Source organism: Cygnus olor, chromosome 5, assembly GCF_009769625.2.
Source record: "Cygnus olor isolate bCygOlo1 chromosome 5, bCygOlo1.pri.v2, whole genome shotgun sequence".
NCBI lineage: Eukaryota > Metazoa > Chordata > Aves > Anseriformes > Anatidae > Cygnus > Cygnus olor.
The window spans coordinates 34,822,702-34,838,070 of record NC_049173.1 but is presented as its reverse complement, the minus strand read 5'-3'; the positions used below and the strand labels follow the sequence as shown (position 1 = coordinate 34,838,070).

The following is a 15,369-nucleotide window of genomic DNA, read 5'->3' as shown; positions in this document are numbered from 1 at the left end:
AAGTGCAGCAAAGGTGAATTAGCATCTGCAAGTCACTGCATTGTGTTAACCACAAACTGTTTCACAATAGAGCCTTCAGAGGAAGAAGTTTTGCAAGTTACTGCACAAGCAACATGTGCTGTAGCTCATGCTGTACGTAGATGTAACCCTCTGTTACCTCAGTTAACAGGTTTAACTCATCTTTCATCTAGTACGCTACCTTGAATTTCATGGTTTACCATGAGCTATCATGGTCTAAGTGTCTGTGGGACATACAGTACATGCTCAGTAATTATATGCTCAGGTGGTCTCAATTAGTTTTTTCCCTAAATTTTGGTAGAAATATACTAGGACAGCTCCACCACAGTATGCAGAGCGCTTCTTCCAAGCCACTCCCAAATACCACTGTTCTTTCAACTAAAAACTGGTGCAAGTCTGTGTTCCCCCCCAACTCCTAAGAGCATTCTAGGAATCTAATGCTCCAGTACAGAGAAAATACAATCCTAGATTGCTCTTTAGGTGAAATTGCATTAGTAGAAGGTTAAATCACCAGATCTCATGTGACTAGATAGATGCCTAGCAAGTATTACCAATACTCGACAGGAAAGCTTTATTTTGCCTAGTCCCTTTAAAATCCTCAAATGTAGTCCCATGTCTTACCAGTCTTTCAAAGAGATGGACACATTTGATAGTTTGAAGTCAGGCGATGTTGATTATGCAGGGATGAAAACTTAGTGTTTAAGAAAAGGAAAGATCAGAATATTCCTCTCTTCCCAGCCACATCCCTTCCTGTGTTAACATCAGGAGTTCCGTGAAATAAAAATAGAAGGGAAACTTCCTGGTTGCATAGTAGCAACTAGTTCTGCCAAGTTTTTCAAGGACAGGAAATTAAACAAAAACACTTCTAAGACAAAATAGTTCTAAACCACGTTTAGTTATAGAAGTATGTATTTTGTTGTGCACAATATAGTTTAACAATCAAAAGCAGAAACTGTAAACCTTCATTCTTAATAAAAACCAGAAATACAAAGATGCACAAGTGTTGATTACATTCCACAGACATGGGAAGTAAGCATCTATTCTACAGATGACAGTAAAATGATCCAAGAAGCAGACTGTTTTGTTCATGAAGGCACCAGCTCCCTGACAGGTTTGGCTCTTGCTGCATCGAAAAGATTATATTTAGCTAATACTTAAGCTTAGAGTCTTGGAAATTATTTCCTTCTGTGATATGCATTGCAACATGAAGATTTTGCATACCAATCACAGCATTCTTTCAGTCAATATGAGAATTTGTGACTAGAGCACAGGGAAGTCAAGAACATGGACTTGCAATAGCAAGGGAGAAGAACATTCCAAGGTGTTTCAAGATGCTACAGAGTGGATTTGCACTGTTCTAAGCAGAACACACAACTGCTTTAGTATTCTGTTCCAGGAGACAATCATAGCTAAATAATGCATGCTTTGCTTTCATAATCAGCAGCAAATATTCCTTCAATTAACCCAAAGTTTATAAGAAGGAAGAGAAAACATTCAAATTCCCTATGCCTTCCCAAGGAAGAGGCTGTTAGAAATTTACTATGCAATGTTCTTCCAAGTACTTCTTTGCTACTTGTGTTTTTAAGCATGTAGCCTTCATTACCAATAGGGGTAGATAATGAACTTTCCGAATTCATTAGCTTTCCAATAATTACTGGATGCCAGACAGAAGCCAAGACATGGTACTAAAATATCCAGTCCCTGTAAAAAAACACTGTCCTACGTAAGACAGTCTACTACTGGCCTATTATATGCAGCATCTTCATCCTTTGGTCAGTTTTTTTTGTTTTTTTTTTTTACAAGTTGTGCTGGGAGCAAACTGACAATATACTCGTAACACTGATTGTACTTCTGAAAACAAAAACATTTAACATTGTTCATCTTACATTTCAGCAGATTAGTGTCATCTCTTTAGCCCTAGGATTTATTATTAATAGCTACAAAGATAACCTGTGGACTGTCAAAAAAAAAACATCAAGAAAACCCTGGGAATAAGTCTGGTTGTATCATAGTAAAACAAGTTTTTCCTCATTAGAGGAAAGCTTTACCTCACCTGGTCTTCTATTCTGCAACACATGAGGAACATTTTAGTTGTAATCAACTTGGAGTATTTGCAACTGCCAGATCCAAAGTCTGTAATAATAAACTAGTCAGGAATTAATTTAGAACTAGTTTATTTACAACTAGCAAACAGTTCTTACATACTTCAAGCTTCCTCCAGACTTATGACAAAGAAGTTCTATAATAAACTTATCTTCGTTTTCAGTAGATTTAAGAAGCTCCCCCAAAGTCACTTCTGAGAACAAACTCTGCATGATCTCAGTCACTTTTGCACTGGAGAAAGACAAACTGAACTCCAGCAACAACTGGCCAAAATAGAATCCAATATGGGATGTGAGAAAGCTGCATGCTTTTCTACTCATTTTCTTATAGTTCCTTCCAGTTCAGATGCCTCACTCAAACACTTAAAACCTAACTTTTAGATGATGGACAGTTTTCCATCAAAGAAACACTTCAGGGATATTTTTATTGTATTCTACTCGCATGCACAGAGAGTTTAAGATCAGTTATATAAACACACAATAATACTAGAAAAATGCAGCATGATTTCCTAGTCATGGCCTCCAAATGTCAATTTACAATGAAGAAATGGAAAACTATACACCCCTCCAGTTAGCTTTACATTAAAGTTTGTATGTTTAGGAAGTGTTTTTAAAGCCCTCAACCCAGAAGTAGTAATCAGTGGGCCTCTTGAATGTTGTAGTCCACATGCTCAATCCCAAACCAGTCATGTGGTCTGAAGTGTAAAGCCATGGTTAACCTGCTTAGAGATACAAGTCAGACAATACTCACCAAGTCCCTGTTTTAGTGAAGACACTTAACTTATGAGGTATTTCAAACAGTGCAAAGTGCCCTCCTCAACTTTCCACAACTGTGAATTCACGTTACCCTGCTTATTCAACTTGAATAAAGAACTGTATTTTGGATGCAAGAAAAAAGACTGGGGGGAATAAAACATGAAAAAGTTCTCAAAGCCATGACACTTTTAGCCCTGAGCAGTTTAAGAAAGTGAAGGTAAATGAGTAGGAGGAAGTTAAGTTGACTGCTTTCTTGGAGTCAAGACCATGTTTACATGAAGCAATACAAAAAATAAAAGAAAAGGAATCCCTATAGAAAGGGTACTGCTTCATTTTTCCCAGCCCCTCTCATTTCAGAATAGAGGAAGTTTCACAGATCCAAGAATATGGTGGCTTGCAGCTGGAAAGACAGTGTCACTGAACAGTGACAGAAGGTTTTAATTTTCAATGAGTTTCTTCGCTCTGATGTTGGCTTGCTCAATGCGATCCCTGTTTGTATCTGCCTGAAAAAGACAAATTCATAGGTCATTTGCAAACTGCATACAAAACACCCTAAAGATTTAAACTGACAGGAACTTTTGAATTGCAGAATATTATCACAGTAGACAGAACAGAAGCCATTTTTGTAAGATAGAAGTAAATTTCTTTTATTTTTAAATCTTAGGCTGTCAATTTTATCAGAAACAAAATTAGGAGAAAAAAATTAGTCTTTAGCTAACCCTCAAAATATAGAGTAGCCTGCTTCAGCAAGTCAGGGAGAATTTACAGAACAAAGAATTAAGGATCACCTCTCTCCAAGTGCTTGGACATCATAAGAACCGCTACAGAGAGGCTTCAATATTATGGACTAAGAGTAATAATGAAAATTCAAAGTGACCTCTAGGTATAATGTTAGAATTGTTTTGCTAAGTGGAAATCCCTGGTTTCCACCCACACATCTATAGTGTCATGGTATCATAACAGCATGGTGTTTGTAAGTAAAGCCCTTTATTTTGTTATTGCCTTACTGCTGCCAGAGCATCACAAAAGTCAGCCACTGTATATAGGCTGAACAAGTATCAAGATACAGTTTTACTGAATGGTATGATAAGGGGCTTTGAAATACCCTATCCAGTCTGCTGTAGAGAATGAGCAGTAGGGATAATAAGCACAAAGCTAGCCTTTCCTCTCACCATGAAGAGTGGAACTCCCGAGAAGCTCTACCTATGGCAAGGATTAGCCATTTCATAAACTTATACTGAAATTAGGTAGCATGATAACATCAGCAGTTCAAGCCCTTCCATCATGTTCTTTCCTTCCTGCCCTTCACATTGATGGCTGGGGCGCGGCAGAAATATATTACAAAAATTTGTCAAAAAAAACAAACAAAGCCACCCACATTTTGGAAATACATGGATTTAGCTAGCAGATACTCTTCCAAGGAAAAGGCAGTAATGTGTTTACTAGGGGTATATTCAGACTATGATTGTAAAACAACACTGCAGGCTACCTGGAATCACCCAATCAAGCCTATACTTTCCACATAGATTGGACTTTTTAAAAAAAAAAAAATCCATATCAACTCTCCTGGAATTAAGCTAAGTACTGCTCCTTGTTTCTTTATATGGTATTGTTCTTTGGAGATTTACCTTCAACATCTTGATTCAGTTTCCACATTGTTCACTGCATTTAAAAACGGTTATTTGCAGAAAAGAATTAAAGTATGCTGAGACCATAGTCAGATTGCTAGTCTCAAAGCCAGGAGCTGCAGTTGGCATTTTTATTGCTCTTTCATAACGAAATTCTAATTTTAGATTATATTCAAGAGTTAGTAAGATTTAATGAGCAAGATTTATTCAGACCACTAAAATGAAAGCATCAAGAAAAAATAGATGCTTGAAACTACCAGAACAGAAACACTAATGCTAAAAATAGTAATTCCTATTTGCAGTTAATTTGACCGACAATTTTCAGTCCACTTTGTAAGTGCTAAGGGTTTCACATTTTAAATTCTGATGAACTTTAGTTCTAGTGTCTTTTTAAAATGTTTGAGTTACTTCACTTGGAAGTTACCTCAGATATGCAGTTTCAGAGAACAGTGAAAGACAATTAAGACACGTCCAATAAGATCATGTTGATTGACATTAATATAACACCTACTACTAATTACTAGTCAAAATTGAGATGCTGACATAGGCACAAGCAGCATCTATGTCACACTAGCCAGTCTTGTTCTGAATATTTGAGAGCTGTTAATCCTATTGGGCTTTTCAGTGATATCTGACTTCCCATCTTGTCTTTATTTTATAAGTTTACAGCAACGTGTCTACTTCTGCTTTTTCAAAATCCATAACGTACACCATTCATTAAAGCTTCTATTTCCCTTCTTAACCAAGATGACCGTAAAAGAGATTCTGTTCATTTCAAGATATGCAGATTTCTGAAATATGACCAACTTCCGCATTGGTTGCTCACTGGAAGAAACCCCCCAAATCAGATTTATATATGATTAATCTATTTGAGGAAGCTCATCTTGAAAAAAAATGGGGAGGAGTGGTGGCACAAAGATTTTTCTGGCTGGGACTAGCTAACTTCATGTGCAGATGAAAGCAGACCATGTCCCCGTGCATCCACAAAAGCTGTTATTTCTCATGGACACGCCTCGAGAGATTTTGAGTTAGGGCAAAGAAATACCTATGGCAGTAGTTTGGGTTTTGGTATTTATTTTTAAAAAGAATTCCTTACAAGTTTTGCTATTGTTTAAAAAAAAAACAACACACAGAACAACCAACTATTCCCTACCATGCACAAGAAGATTCCCTGAAAGCAAAGATCTCAGTTAGACTTACAAAAAAGTCTACGCTTCTGATCCAATGTAATTTAGTTGCTTTCAGAATAAGCAGTGACCAGAGCTGTATTTAAGATTTGACACTATAAAGTACTTGAGTTTTCAGCTACATACCCAAACACCAAGTTCTCTCTCTCATTCAAGTCATGACAACCAGAGGATGCTATGATCTTAATTGCGTATTTTACTGCAAATACAGGTCAATTGGACAGTGAGCCTTATCACGCCTTAGTAACAATCCTTACGTTGAAGGCAGAGAACACCGTTGACACTTACCTTTACGTTTATCCGGTCTATTTGTTTGTTCTGGGCATCAATCTCATTGCCCATATCCAAAGCCATATTTTTCAAATTCCCAAGAATGTTTCCTACTTGAGTAAGATTTTCATCCATTTCATCTTCTCTGGCATCATTTGTTATCCTGTTCAAATATTGAAGAGTGTTTCCATGAATCAAGAACTTGCTTTACTATACCCTAAAATTTTTCTACTCTAATAGAATTTTTTTGTTGCAAAGTCACCTGACAGCCAATGTAGTCAAGCCAAGGTATTCTCTCATTTAAAATGAGATACATTCCAAGCAGGCAACCCACCAAAAAGAGGATTCTAGGCTACCCACTACTAAAAAATAGCCTTAGAATTTAAAATAGCAGCTACTAGAGAAATTTTAAGAAATTGCCTCAAATGTACTTGTATGGCAGTAAGAGTACTTGACATTTTTAACAGTATTATCAGAAACAAAACACTAGATAGAACTCTACTGTTCTCACTATAGAGCAAGGAAGTACAAGGTGAAACATTACACTATTGAGAATGTGCTACTTGGAGAGGAGATGGCAAAGACTAATAGATCCTCCAAGTAACAGTAAAGAGCTTGTTATTTAGCATCTTCACTTAAATTCTATCTGAAAGAAGCTGACAACTGGTCGATTACAATTCCTGCATTTAGGATAGATAACTATGAAGAAACAAACCGTGTAATATATCCACCGCTTGGTCCTCCAGAAGTCTGAGGTTGCTGCTGATTTATACTTCTTGGTTGCATGGATATCACATGATCTGCTGAGTTCTCCACTCCATCTCCCCATGTTGCTCGGTATGCTTTGCTAGACTCAAAGTTCTTCGTCCTACTCCGTAAAAACCACATATATGAACTGCTCCATCAGAAAAAAATGGCATCCTGATTGAAGTCCTGAATTAATCTAGGATTGTCAGAAACATTTGTCTTGTGCCCTAAAGATACTAGATTTTGGATATAAAAAGCCTTGTCTAGATATTACAATTTCTTATATCATGATAGTACAAATATAACCAAGTTACTCTAGGGACAGTTGGCTAATCTTGTCTCAAGTGTTAGTACAAGCACAATATTTCTCTTGAAGTAGGGAACAGAAGAGAGGAAGCTTACAACAGCATCAGGAAAGCTTACGTTGTTATAAGGTTGCATTTAAAACAAGAGTTAATCTAATGTGATGCTTAGGTACTTTTGAGGGAAGAAAAGCAGATGAATGAAAAAAATCCCACTAATACAAGAAGCTACACTATGCAAGATCACCATTCATCTCTACTGTTTTGTTCAACAGTTTCTATAGCCAAGCCCTTCTTTCTGATGTTAACCAAAATGAACCTGAGAAACATTAGAAAATAACAATCATGTTTAAACAATAACAGCTCCTTCACTCTGCAAATTACCATTACACTTACACCAAACAATACAGGAGAAAAAAAACAAGCAAGCCCACAGAACACTAACATGAAGCAATCTCAAGAATCACGTATCTACAAAAACATATCTACAGAAGCAAGAGAGAAAGGAAATTAACAGAGAAGTAAGTTATCTACATTGAAGTAATTTCTTGTGACATCTAAAGAACATATTTTGAGAAGAATATTCTGTTTGTTGTCACTTTCGAGTTTGGATAACCCAGACCCCACTGCCACTTTTCTGCTTTGGTGGAAGCATGTGAAAGTAAAACATACTATATATATGTATATGTATGTATACATATATATACATATATATATACATACATATACATATATATATATATAGTGTCTCCAGTACATCTAACTTCACAATTAGAAGTAATAGATTTCAATATTTATAGTGCCTTCAACATCAGTAGCCCAGATGTTTCATATTTGAAAAGGTGTGAAATCAGCTATAATGAAGAAATATCCTCTTCTAATTCCTTGGACATTTATGTAAACACAATAGGAAATTACTTCTCATAGGAGCTGACCTGTGAAATACAGCCTAGCATGAATACCTCAAGGGGAAGGAAAGGAGTCGTCTCTCAGTTCATAATGGAAATGTTGCACCCAGGAGAATCCTAAAGCAACCTGAACTAGTTAATTTTAACAGCTTGTGCCTACATAGCCTTAAATACCTCCTTAGGTTTTCTGCAACAAGATTGAGCATTACATTTGTGTCTCATTCATGCTAAAGTTGCAGCAGCTGGAGGTATTTGTACACTTGGCTTTTGAATTAACAAAGTATTCAGTGCCAGAGGCAACAGTGAGGAATTTATTGAAAAAGAAGCCTGAAAAGTTTCACATCTGAATTAGACCACTAGAAACAGAAGTTGTTACTTAAACTAAACACAACTACTAAGAACAAATCTCATCACCTGATCTTTTAAGAGTTGTTTTTTAAGCCACTATGCATTCCCATTTCTTGTGTTTTGTTTCTGTAAGAGTAAGGCAATCTATATAGCCTAGCAAAACAGCAAGGGTTCAAGCAGTTGGTCAAGCTTCCCACAGCCAATGCAATCTATAATAGTTGACATTTATTGTTACAACACATCACAATCACAAGGAGACATGCATGCAGACATCATGCACATGCAAGCACACATCCAGGAGAAGCATCACCTTAGACAGCTGGTTAAACGTATACGCTGTGCTAATAAGACTGACCTTGTCCTAAAATCCACTTTCACCAGTTAAGCGAATACAGCTTCTTATCCTAGTCTTCATTTTAAGAAAGCAAGCATCAGTGTTAGGAGAGAATGGAGAAGAAGTCATAGTAAAGACCAGCAAACAGGTAAATTGATATTAGTGCACAGATTATATTAGAGTACTGCTGGTATTTTGTGGTTTTGCAAAGCTTTTGTGAATGAAGTGACTAAGTGTAGTGGAAGTGAGAAAAAGCAGTATTTCATCTGTTAAACATTATGATTTACCTTTAGTAAAAGGAAAAACTTTGGAGATAGCCAGCTGGCAAAGAACTGACATTAACAGAAAGTTTCACGTACTAGAAAGTATATGAACAGCATTCATTTTCTTCCTCATTGCCCTCTACTTACCTATTAAGTTTTCCTGCATATTACTTCCCATTTTGGTACACAATGTTTTTCTGTTTTTTTTTTTTCCATGTATTTGGGGTGCCAGAAGAGTTTACAGATCCTGAGCTTGCTCAGTGGCAATAAGCTGTGTAATTAAATTCAGTGGGATAAAATAGCCAACTACAGAAAACAATGACTGTGTGTCAGAGTGCTCAAAGTCCAACAATTTGATAAAACTAATATAAAACAGTATGCACGCCTATCTAGAGGTCAAAACAGAACTATCTGCTTTTTCAAGATACTAAAGGTAAGATTTTCAGTCTTAGAAGCCACATTCATATCTATCCCAAACGATCCCCTAAGTATTATTTTGTTGGATAAGCAGGTTCAGCTACTCCAAAGGATTTTTACTCAAGTTTCTACTACCTCTCAGTTGAGTAAGTTGTGTCTTTTTTCCTCATGCTAAAGGGCTAAAAGCAAACACACAAATGATATTAATTACCATGAAACACACATGCAAGAGTTTGTATAGTCACTAGTGAAATATTAAAGCTTTAACACCAACATGTGTTCTACTCTCTTCCTCCTTAAAGTATGAACTTCTTTTAAATGCTTGGAGAACCAATACTACCCTCCTCCAAAACAAATCTTTTTGCATGATATTGAATTATAACATTGAATGGTCCACCATTACCAGCCTTTATATAAGTTAGCAGAGAAGTACTTTCGAGAATAAATGACTGGGGAGATCACATTTCTAAGGGATACAGGCATTTACATACAACTATTTGTAGTCCAGTTTGGTCTCCTTTGTATGTACATTGGTACTATTCTACTGAATAGACACTTCAGAATCATAGAATCATTTTACTTTATGGAGATTAGGGTTCAAATGTGCACGATGTTGCACAGTAGGTCCATTTACATTGAAAGTTGCACAATATATGGTCAGATGTAAGTAAGCTTTAGCTAGTCTCATATGATTTTAAAAGTGTGCACCTCCACAAACCAAAACAAAGTTCCCAGAGATTCATCATTTTCACTTTTATAAAAGACCATCTCCCAGTGCAATAGCTATTGGGAATATCCAAGAACTTTAGACCTGTGTAACAATTTAACCAACCTGTTACAAGGACAGACACAGAGCCCACAACATTTGTTGAGTTCTGTCAGTGTCTTCTCAGCTTCTCTCATGTCCTTATTTATCTGGTCCATGCCTTCTTCTATGCGATTTAGCTGTTCTAGAAGAAGAACAAGTAACCTGAATAAACACACATTTGGAGGTGGGGGTGAACGTACACTCCTTTACAGCAGGAACTTACAAGATACAGTTCCATCCTGATATAAAGACAAGTGTCTTTTTTGCTTTCCTGCTTTCTGGAATTTATTTTGCAGAAAGAGATTAAGTAATTAAGTTTTGTTTACTATATCAAAACCATTTTCCCCTGTCCTCAGAACAGCCCTTCTGTTGCTGCTTTTAGAATAAATGCAGTCAGTCCTGCTGTTGTGGAAAGGAAAGGCTTCAGTAGCACAAGCTGCATCACATTGTAACAGTTTCTCAACTACTTTAAACTCTTGTAAATGCTACAAATGCATGGGAATAGCCAATGAATAGATCTCATTTTCAGAATCACAAACATCTAGATTGGAAAAGACCTTCAAGATCATCAAGTCCAGCCATCAACCTGGCCTATCAAGTCTCATCACTAAACCATGTCCCTTAATGCCACGTCCACACATTTCTTAAATTCCTCCAGAGCTTGGGACTCCACATATCAATACTTCAACAACCTCTACATGAAAAAATTCTTCCTAATATCCAATCTAAACCTCTCCTGGCACAACTTAAGACCATTTCCCCACATCCTACGGCGTGTCACCTACCTTCACACACAGGTTTTTAAAAAGCCTTTAGTTTCCACAACTCTTGAGTGATAATCCTTTTTCTAAAAAGTGTAGGATAAATCATTAATGTTTGGGAGGAAGAAGGAAGAACTCACCTCCTTGTTCATCCAGCATTGTAATAGTCTTGATGCCAACATCGTGAGACTGTAGAAAGAAGTTTGTGTATATAAAAACAGACGTCAATATACCAGTGCAAAATCTGAAGGTCTCTAGAGTAAATTTTATAATTCAAGTTCATGCTAGGAATAACTTCTGTAGTAAAGTACACTAAGCTTCAAATTGGATCTTACGTTAGCCTGGTAATATCACCACCTGTTATGCTATCTCAATTTCTTTTATATTACAAAGAGAATATAAAATGTATTGTAATACTTAGATTGAACTACGAGAGAGCTATCATATTTAATTATTTTTAACATTACAACTGATGAACAGATGGTAAGAAGGTATACACAGAACTACTTTTGTATAGAAGCAGGAACAGCCCTGTCCTCTACTACACTACCACACTCTACTAAGCCATACCCTCCTCCTCAAAGCAGGACATTCTCACACTATTCACAGACAATGTGAGCTCGAAGAAAAATGCAAAGTGCTATGAGAACCAAGTGACAAAACTGCCAAAGCCATGACTGACTGACACAGAACTGTATGCAATTGATCTGTAGCGTTTGGAGATTAGGCTATTTTGCTTATGAGGAAAGCAGTCAAAAAGGACATCGATCCTTTTTGTGACCTTAATTACGTAATGTGAAAACATTAGGTTTAAGTCATTCTAACTCAATGACATGTTTTTCTAAAAAAGTTTGAGAAAGACAAGAAGTGATGAAGAGCACTTTGTGATAGTTAAAATGCGGCTTCTCATACTTCAAATGTATAAAGCCCTAGCAGAAAAAAGCTTCCTTACCTCAATGGCCAAGCCAAGAATCCTCCTTGTGCTTTCCAAAGACTAGGAAGAGAAGAATTTTGAGTGTTAATAGCATATATCAGTCTCTGAAAGTGTTCTTTACTAGTTCATTGTAGTAAGGCAACTATTTTACACAAGTTCATCAGCCTGCTGATATGTAATACTACATTTGTGTTGCAGCTATGTATCACCATCCTAGAGGTTAATTAGCCACTGCGGAAACACTTGTTTTTTCTAATACTTAACAGTAATACAATACAATATTACAAGTAATAATACAAAAGTCAAATAAAGTATATTTTTATTTAACTAAAATTCATTAGAAAGGAATTAGATGCATGACTAAGAATCAAGCATAAGCACCTAATCTGCCTTGTCTCAGTAATCAGAACTGGGTGGGGAGTACTCGCCAAGTAGGTGGTTTTACAACTGAAAAGTTTATTCCTGAAACCAAGAATAAATTTAGTTTTGGCTCTAGTATTTACTAAGTAAAGAGAGGTTTGGAACATTTGGCTATACTCTTGCAAAATCATCACCCTAGATTATTTTAAAAAGATACTGTATTCTTGGCAGGTAACTATTCTAAACCCAGATAGCTTCCTCAAGTATTTACCTCATCAGTGACCTGGTTGGCCCTCAGATGAATTTCTTCAGCCGATAGTTCAGCCATGTTGAGGAACTATCACTTGCAAGTAATCAAGTTGAAAGAGAATCTTCTCCCTGGAGTAAGAGAAAACAGACAGTATGAACACTTCAAATAATTCTATTGGTTAAGTCTAAACAGCCTTTTATCAGTATTTTGCACTGCAAGAAGACAATTCCAAGAATGAAGACATACACATCTCATTTGGCGTAACACAATATGTGTTCAGAAGGCACTAAAACATTTGTTCAGCTGATATGATATAACCAAAGAGCTATGAGAAATGCAGGAACAATCAGTACATGTAATTGTTTCCTTTCCAAGGCTTGACTTCATAAGCATTTTTGGAAAGCTATCTATTGTTAGCTTAAGACAAAAATCAGGACATGGACAAGTCTTAAAATAAAAAGCCTTTCCATGTTGGAAAAACAGTTGTTTACCCAGTAATCTGGAAAGAAATAGTTTTCTGAAGTACTTAAATTCCTAGCATGAACCTTAAGTGCTCTTTACCTTCTATGTGAAGGATTTTGACAAGACAGTCCAAAGAGGAAGCACTAACACAGACCAAGCACCACCTAAAGGGATTCCAGGAGCACTTTACAAATAATTCTTATGATATGGTGAATCCCTCAGATGCGAGAGCAGCAGGAAGTTATAAGTGGCATCTCTGCAACTCTTGCAAATGTTTGAGTTCACTTTCCTTGTAATAAGATGAGACCAAGATTTTTCTTTAGATATAACTCAAGTCCTAATACACTATGATTTAACTTTTACTGTAAATAGGAGATATATTTTTGCCTGAAGAGACAGCAGGAAAAAGCAAGTCAGTTGATAGATTGTGTATTGTTATCAGAGAAGTGTTTTTCAAAGCTAAGACTGTGCATTTTTGTTGGAGGAATGCTAATAAAGCCAGTACTCCTAGCAATAGGAAGAACAGAAGTCCCAAGCTACATAAGACTTTAATAATCTGAAGTTAAGGAAATTCTTTAAGAGTTGTTTTTTTAATCTTTGCTCTTTCACATCAGTAGCTTCCAATTAAATTCAGGTTATCCAGATACCCACTCCAAAATGTCCTGCTTGTATGGCAAAACCATGTTCTATTTTTCCTTACAGCTAGGGAACACATGTTCACAGCTCCTTATAGGAAGCACATACCTGATACAATCCCATATAACTGAAGTACTTCAGGACTTGGAGTATATCAGCAGATCTGTCTTTAGCATATGACATACCTCTTCAGCCTAAGACTGAGGTTTTTCTAAGTAGCTGTCAACATTTTTTTCTTTTTCAATCAAGAAAAAAAGCTCTCATAAGACCTAATAGTTCAGTTCGCATTAGTCCAGTCGTCTGACCATACAATCAGGAACTTATTAAGTTAGTACTAAGTTAGAAGAGTTAACATTACATTCACTTAATATTCAGAAGCAGGATGAAATTTCAGTTATATAGTTGGCATTGAACAAGTATTTCTTTACTATCCTGACTGCTGTCACTGTGTGGCACCTGAAGCAGGGAAGGCCTGGGCAAACCTACAACAGTCAAATGCTTCTGCAGCTTGGAGCCATGAAACTCATGTTTCGTCCTAGAGAGCCAAAGGGATATCATGCCCCCGCCCTGCAAGTGCAACAGCTTCCCAACAATCCCATTGTAATTGCAGAACAGGGCTGGACACACAGCTGTATTCCCAGAGCAATCTAGAGATTTCCTTCTCAGCAGCCCTGGTGTCCTGCTTCTCTTTGCAGCTGTGGGGTCAGGCTACCCAGCGTAAGCACAACTGCTGGCCCCAGGCTGTTACAGCCACCACTACACAATACAGTAACAGTTTCTGTGCTTCTGAAGCAGGGTATGACACTAAATAAAACTCTCAGCCATGTGTTAAATAAACATTTGTTTATAAAATAAGACTTAACTGGGTAATAAGGCTCTCGCCTCTTTGAATAGATACTAGCAAATACGTTGTTCTACTACCCTCATGTCATGACAGTGCCTAAAGTCTGAAGGAAGAGTGTAAACCTTATCTGGCCAGATAAGGAGTTCTGTACTTGGTTCAGTACTGTCAGAATGTCATCCTGTGCACTAGAGCCACAAGTTCATGAGGACAATAAAAACAGAACTGCAGTGAGACTGAGAAAGGAGAAGGAGACAACACTTCCAATTCTCAAGCTAGTAGTTCTTGATGGTATAATCTGGAAGGTAACATATTACTGTGAGGCAATAATTAACTTCAGGACTGAAGTTCACCTATGCAATCCCAAATTCACCCTGGGCTTGCAGAATTATTAATGTCTTATGAAAAAGACAAGGCAATGCTGAAATATGGAAGTAATTACCTGAAGAGCTACTTCATGTACTATTAGCTATCAAACCATACCTCCCCAACTTCATCCTGCTTACATCACCTTACTAAAGAACTAGCAACCCATATTTGGCACAAATAAGTTTGGAGTAATATTAAACCCAGAAAGTGTCAGAGGTTGCATCTGAGACCAGACAGCTTGAAAACATAAGCACTTGTTGCTGAAACTACCAGTTTTATCAGCTCACAGATGATCTTGGCTTTCCTCTAGCTTTCTCACAGCTCTCTAGACAACTCTATTGCCAGAAAGCAAGAAGTTCTGTGGAAATCCACAGCATTTCCGTCCTGCTTTCCCTCAGACCAATGGTTGTTGTTCTTGCAACTGTTTGTGAGTTGACCTAACACCAAAGAAATCCAGCTGCATGACACAGAAGAGAAAAGCCCCTCCACAAAGCAGACACCCATAATATGGAGCAAAACCTTCTTAACCCAGTCACTTCCAGGATGCCTCGAAGCTGACTTATGCCTGTGCTTTTCTTCTGATGCTCATATTAGGATACCTGTAGTGTTTTGCCTCTTGTGGGACAAAACAACAAAATCTGGAGAGATAGTTCACATGCTCAATTACA

At 37.0% G+C, this 15,369-nt stretch overlaps 1 protein-coding gene across 4 annotated transcripts in view; it reads right to left on the bottom strand.

The window, feature by feature from the left end:
* Window positions 1-909: 909 nt before the first annotated feature.
* SNAP23 (synaptosome associated protein 23) overlaps window positions 910-15,369 on the bottom strand; it is an 18,699-nt gene continuing 4,239 nt past the window's right edge. For 2 of the 4 annotated variants that reach the window (XM_040557355.1, XM_040557356.1), the window contains exons 2-8: window positions 12,415-12,521; window positions 11,802-11,843; window positions 10,990-11,038; window positions 10,113-10,230; window positions 6,677-6,829; window positions 5,980-6,124; window positions 910-3,379 (exon numbers count right to left, since the gene is read on the bottom strand). In XM_040557355.1, coding sequence (XP_040413289.1) covers window positions 3,314-3,379; window positions 5,980-6,124; window positions 6,677-6,829; window positions 10,113-10,230; window positions 10,990-11,038; window positions 11,802-11,843; window positions 12,415-12,471 — 630 coding nt within the window. In that variant the 5' untranslated portion in view covers window positions 12,472-12,521 and the 3' untranslated portion in view covers window positions 910-3,313. Of the gene's footprint in view, window positions 3,380-5,979; window positions 6,125-6,676; window positions 6,857-10,112; window positions 10,231-10,989; window positions 11,039-11,801; window positions 11,844-12,414; window positions 12,522-15,369 lie in introns of all 4 variants that reach the window. The other 2 variants (XM_040557354.1, XM_040557353.1) reach the window with 1 other exon arrangement.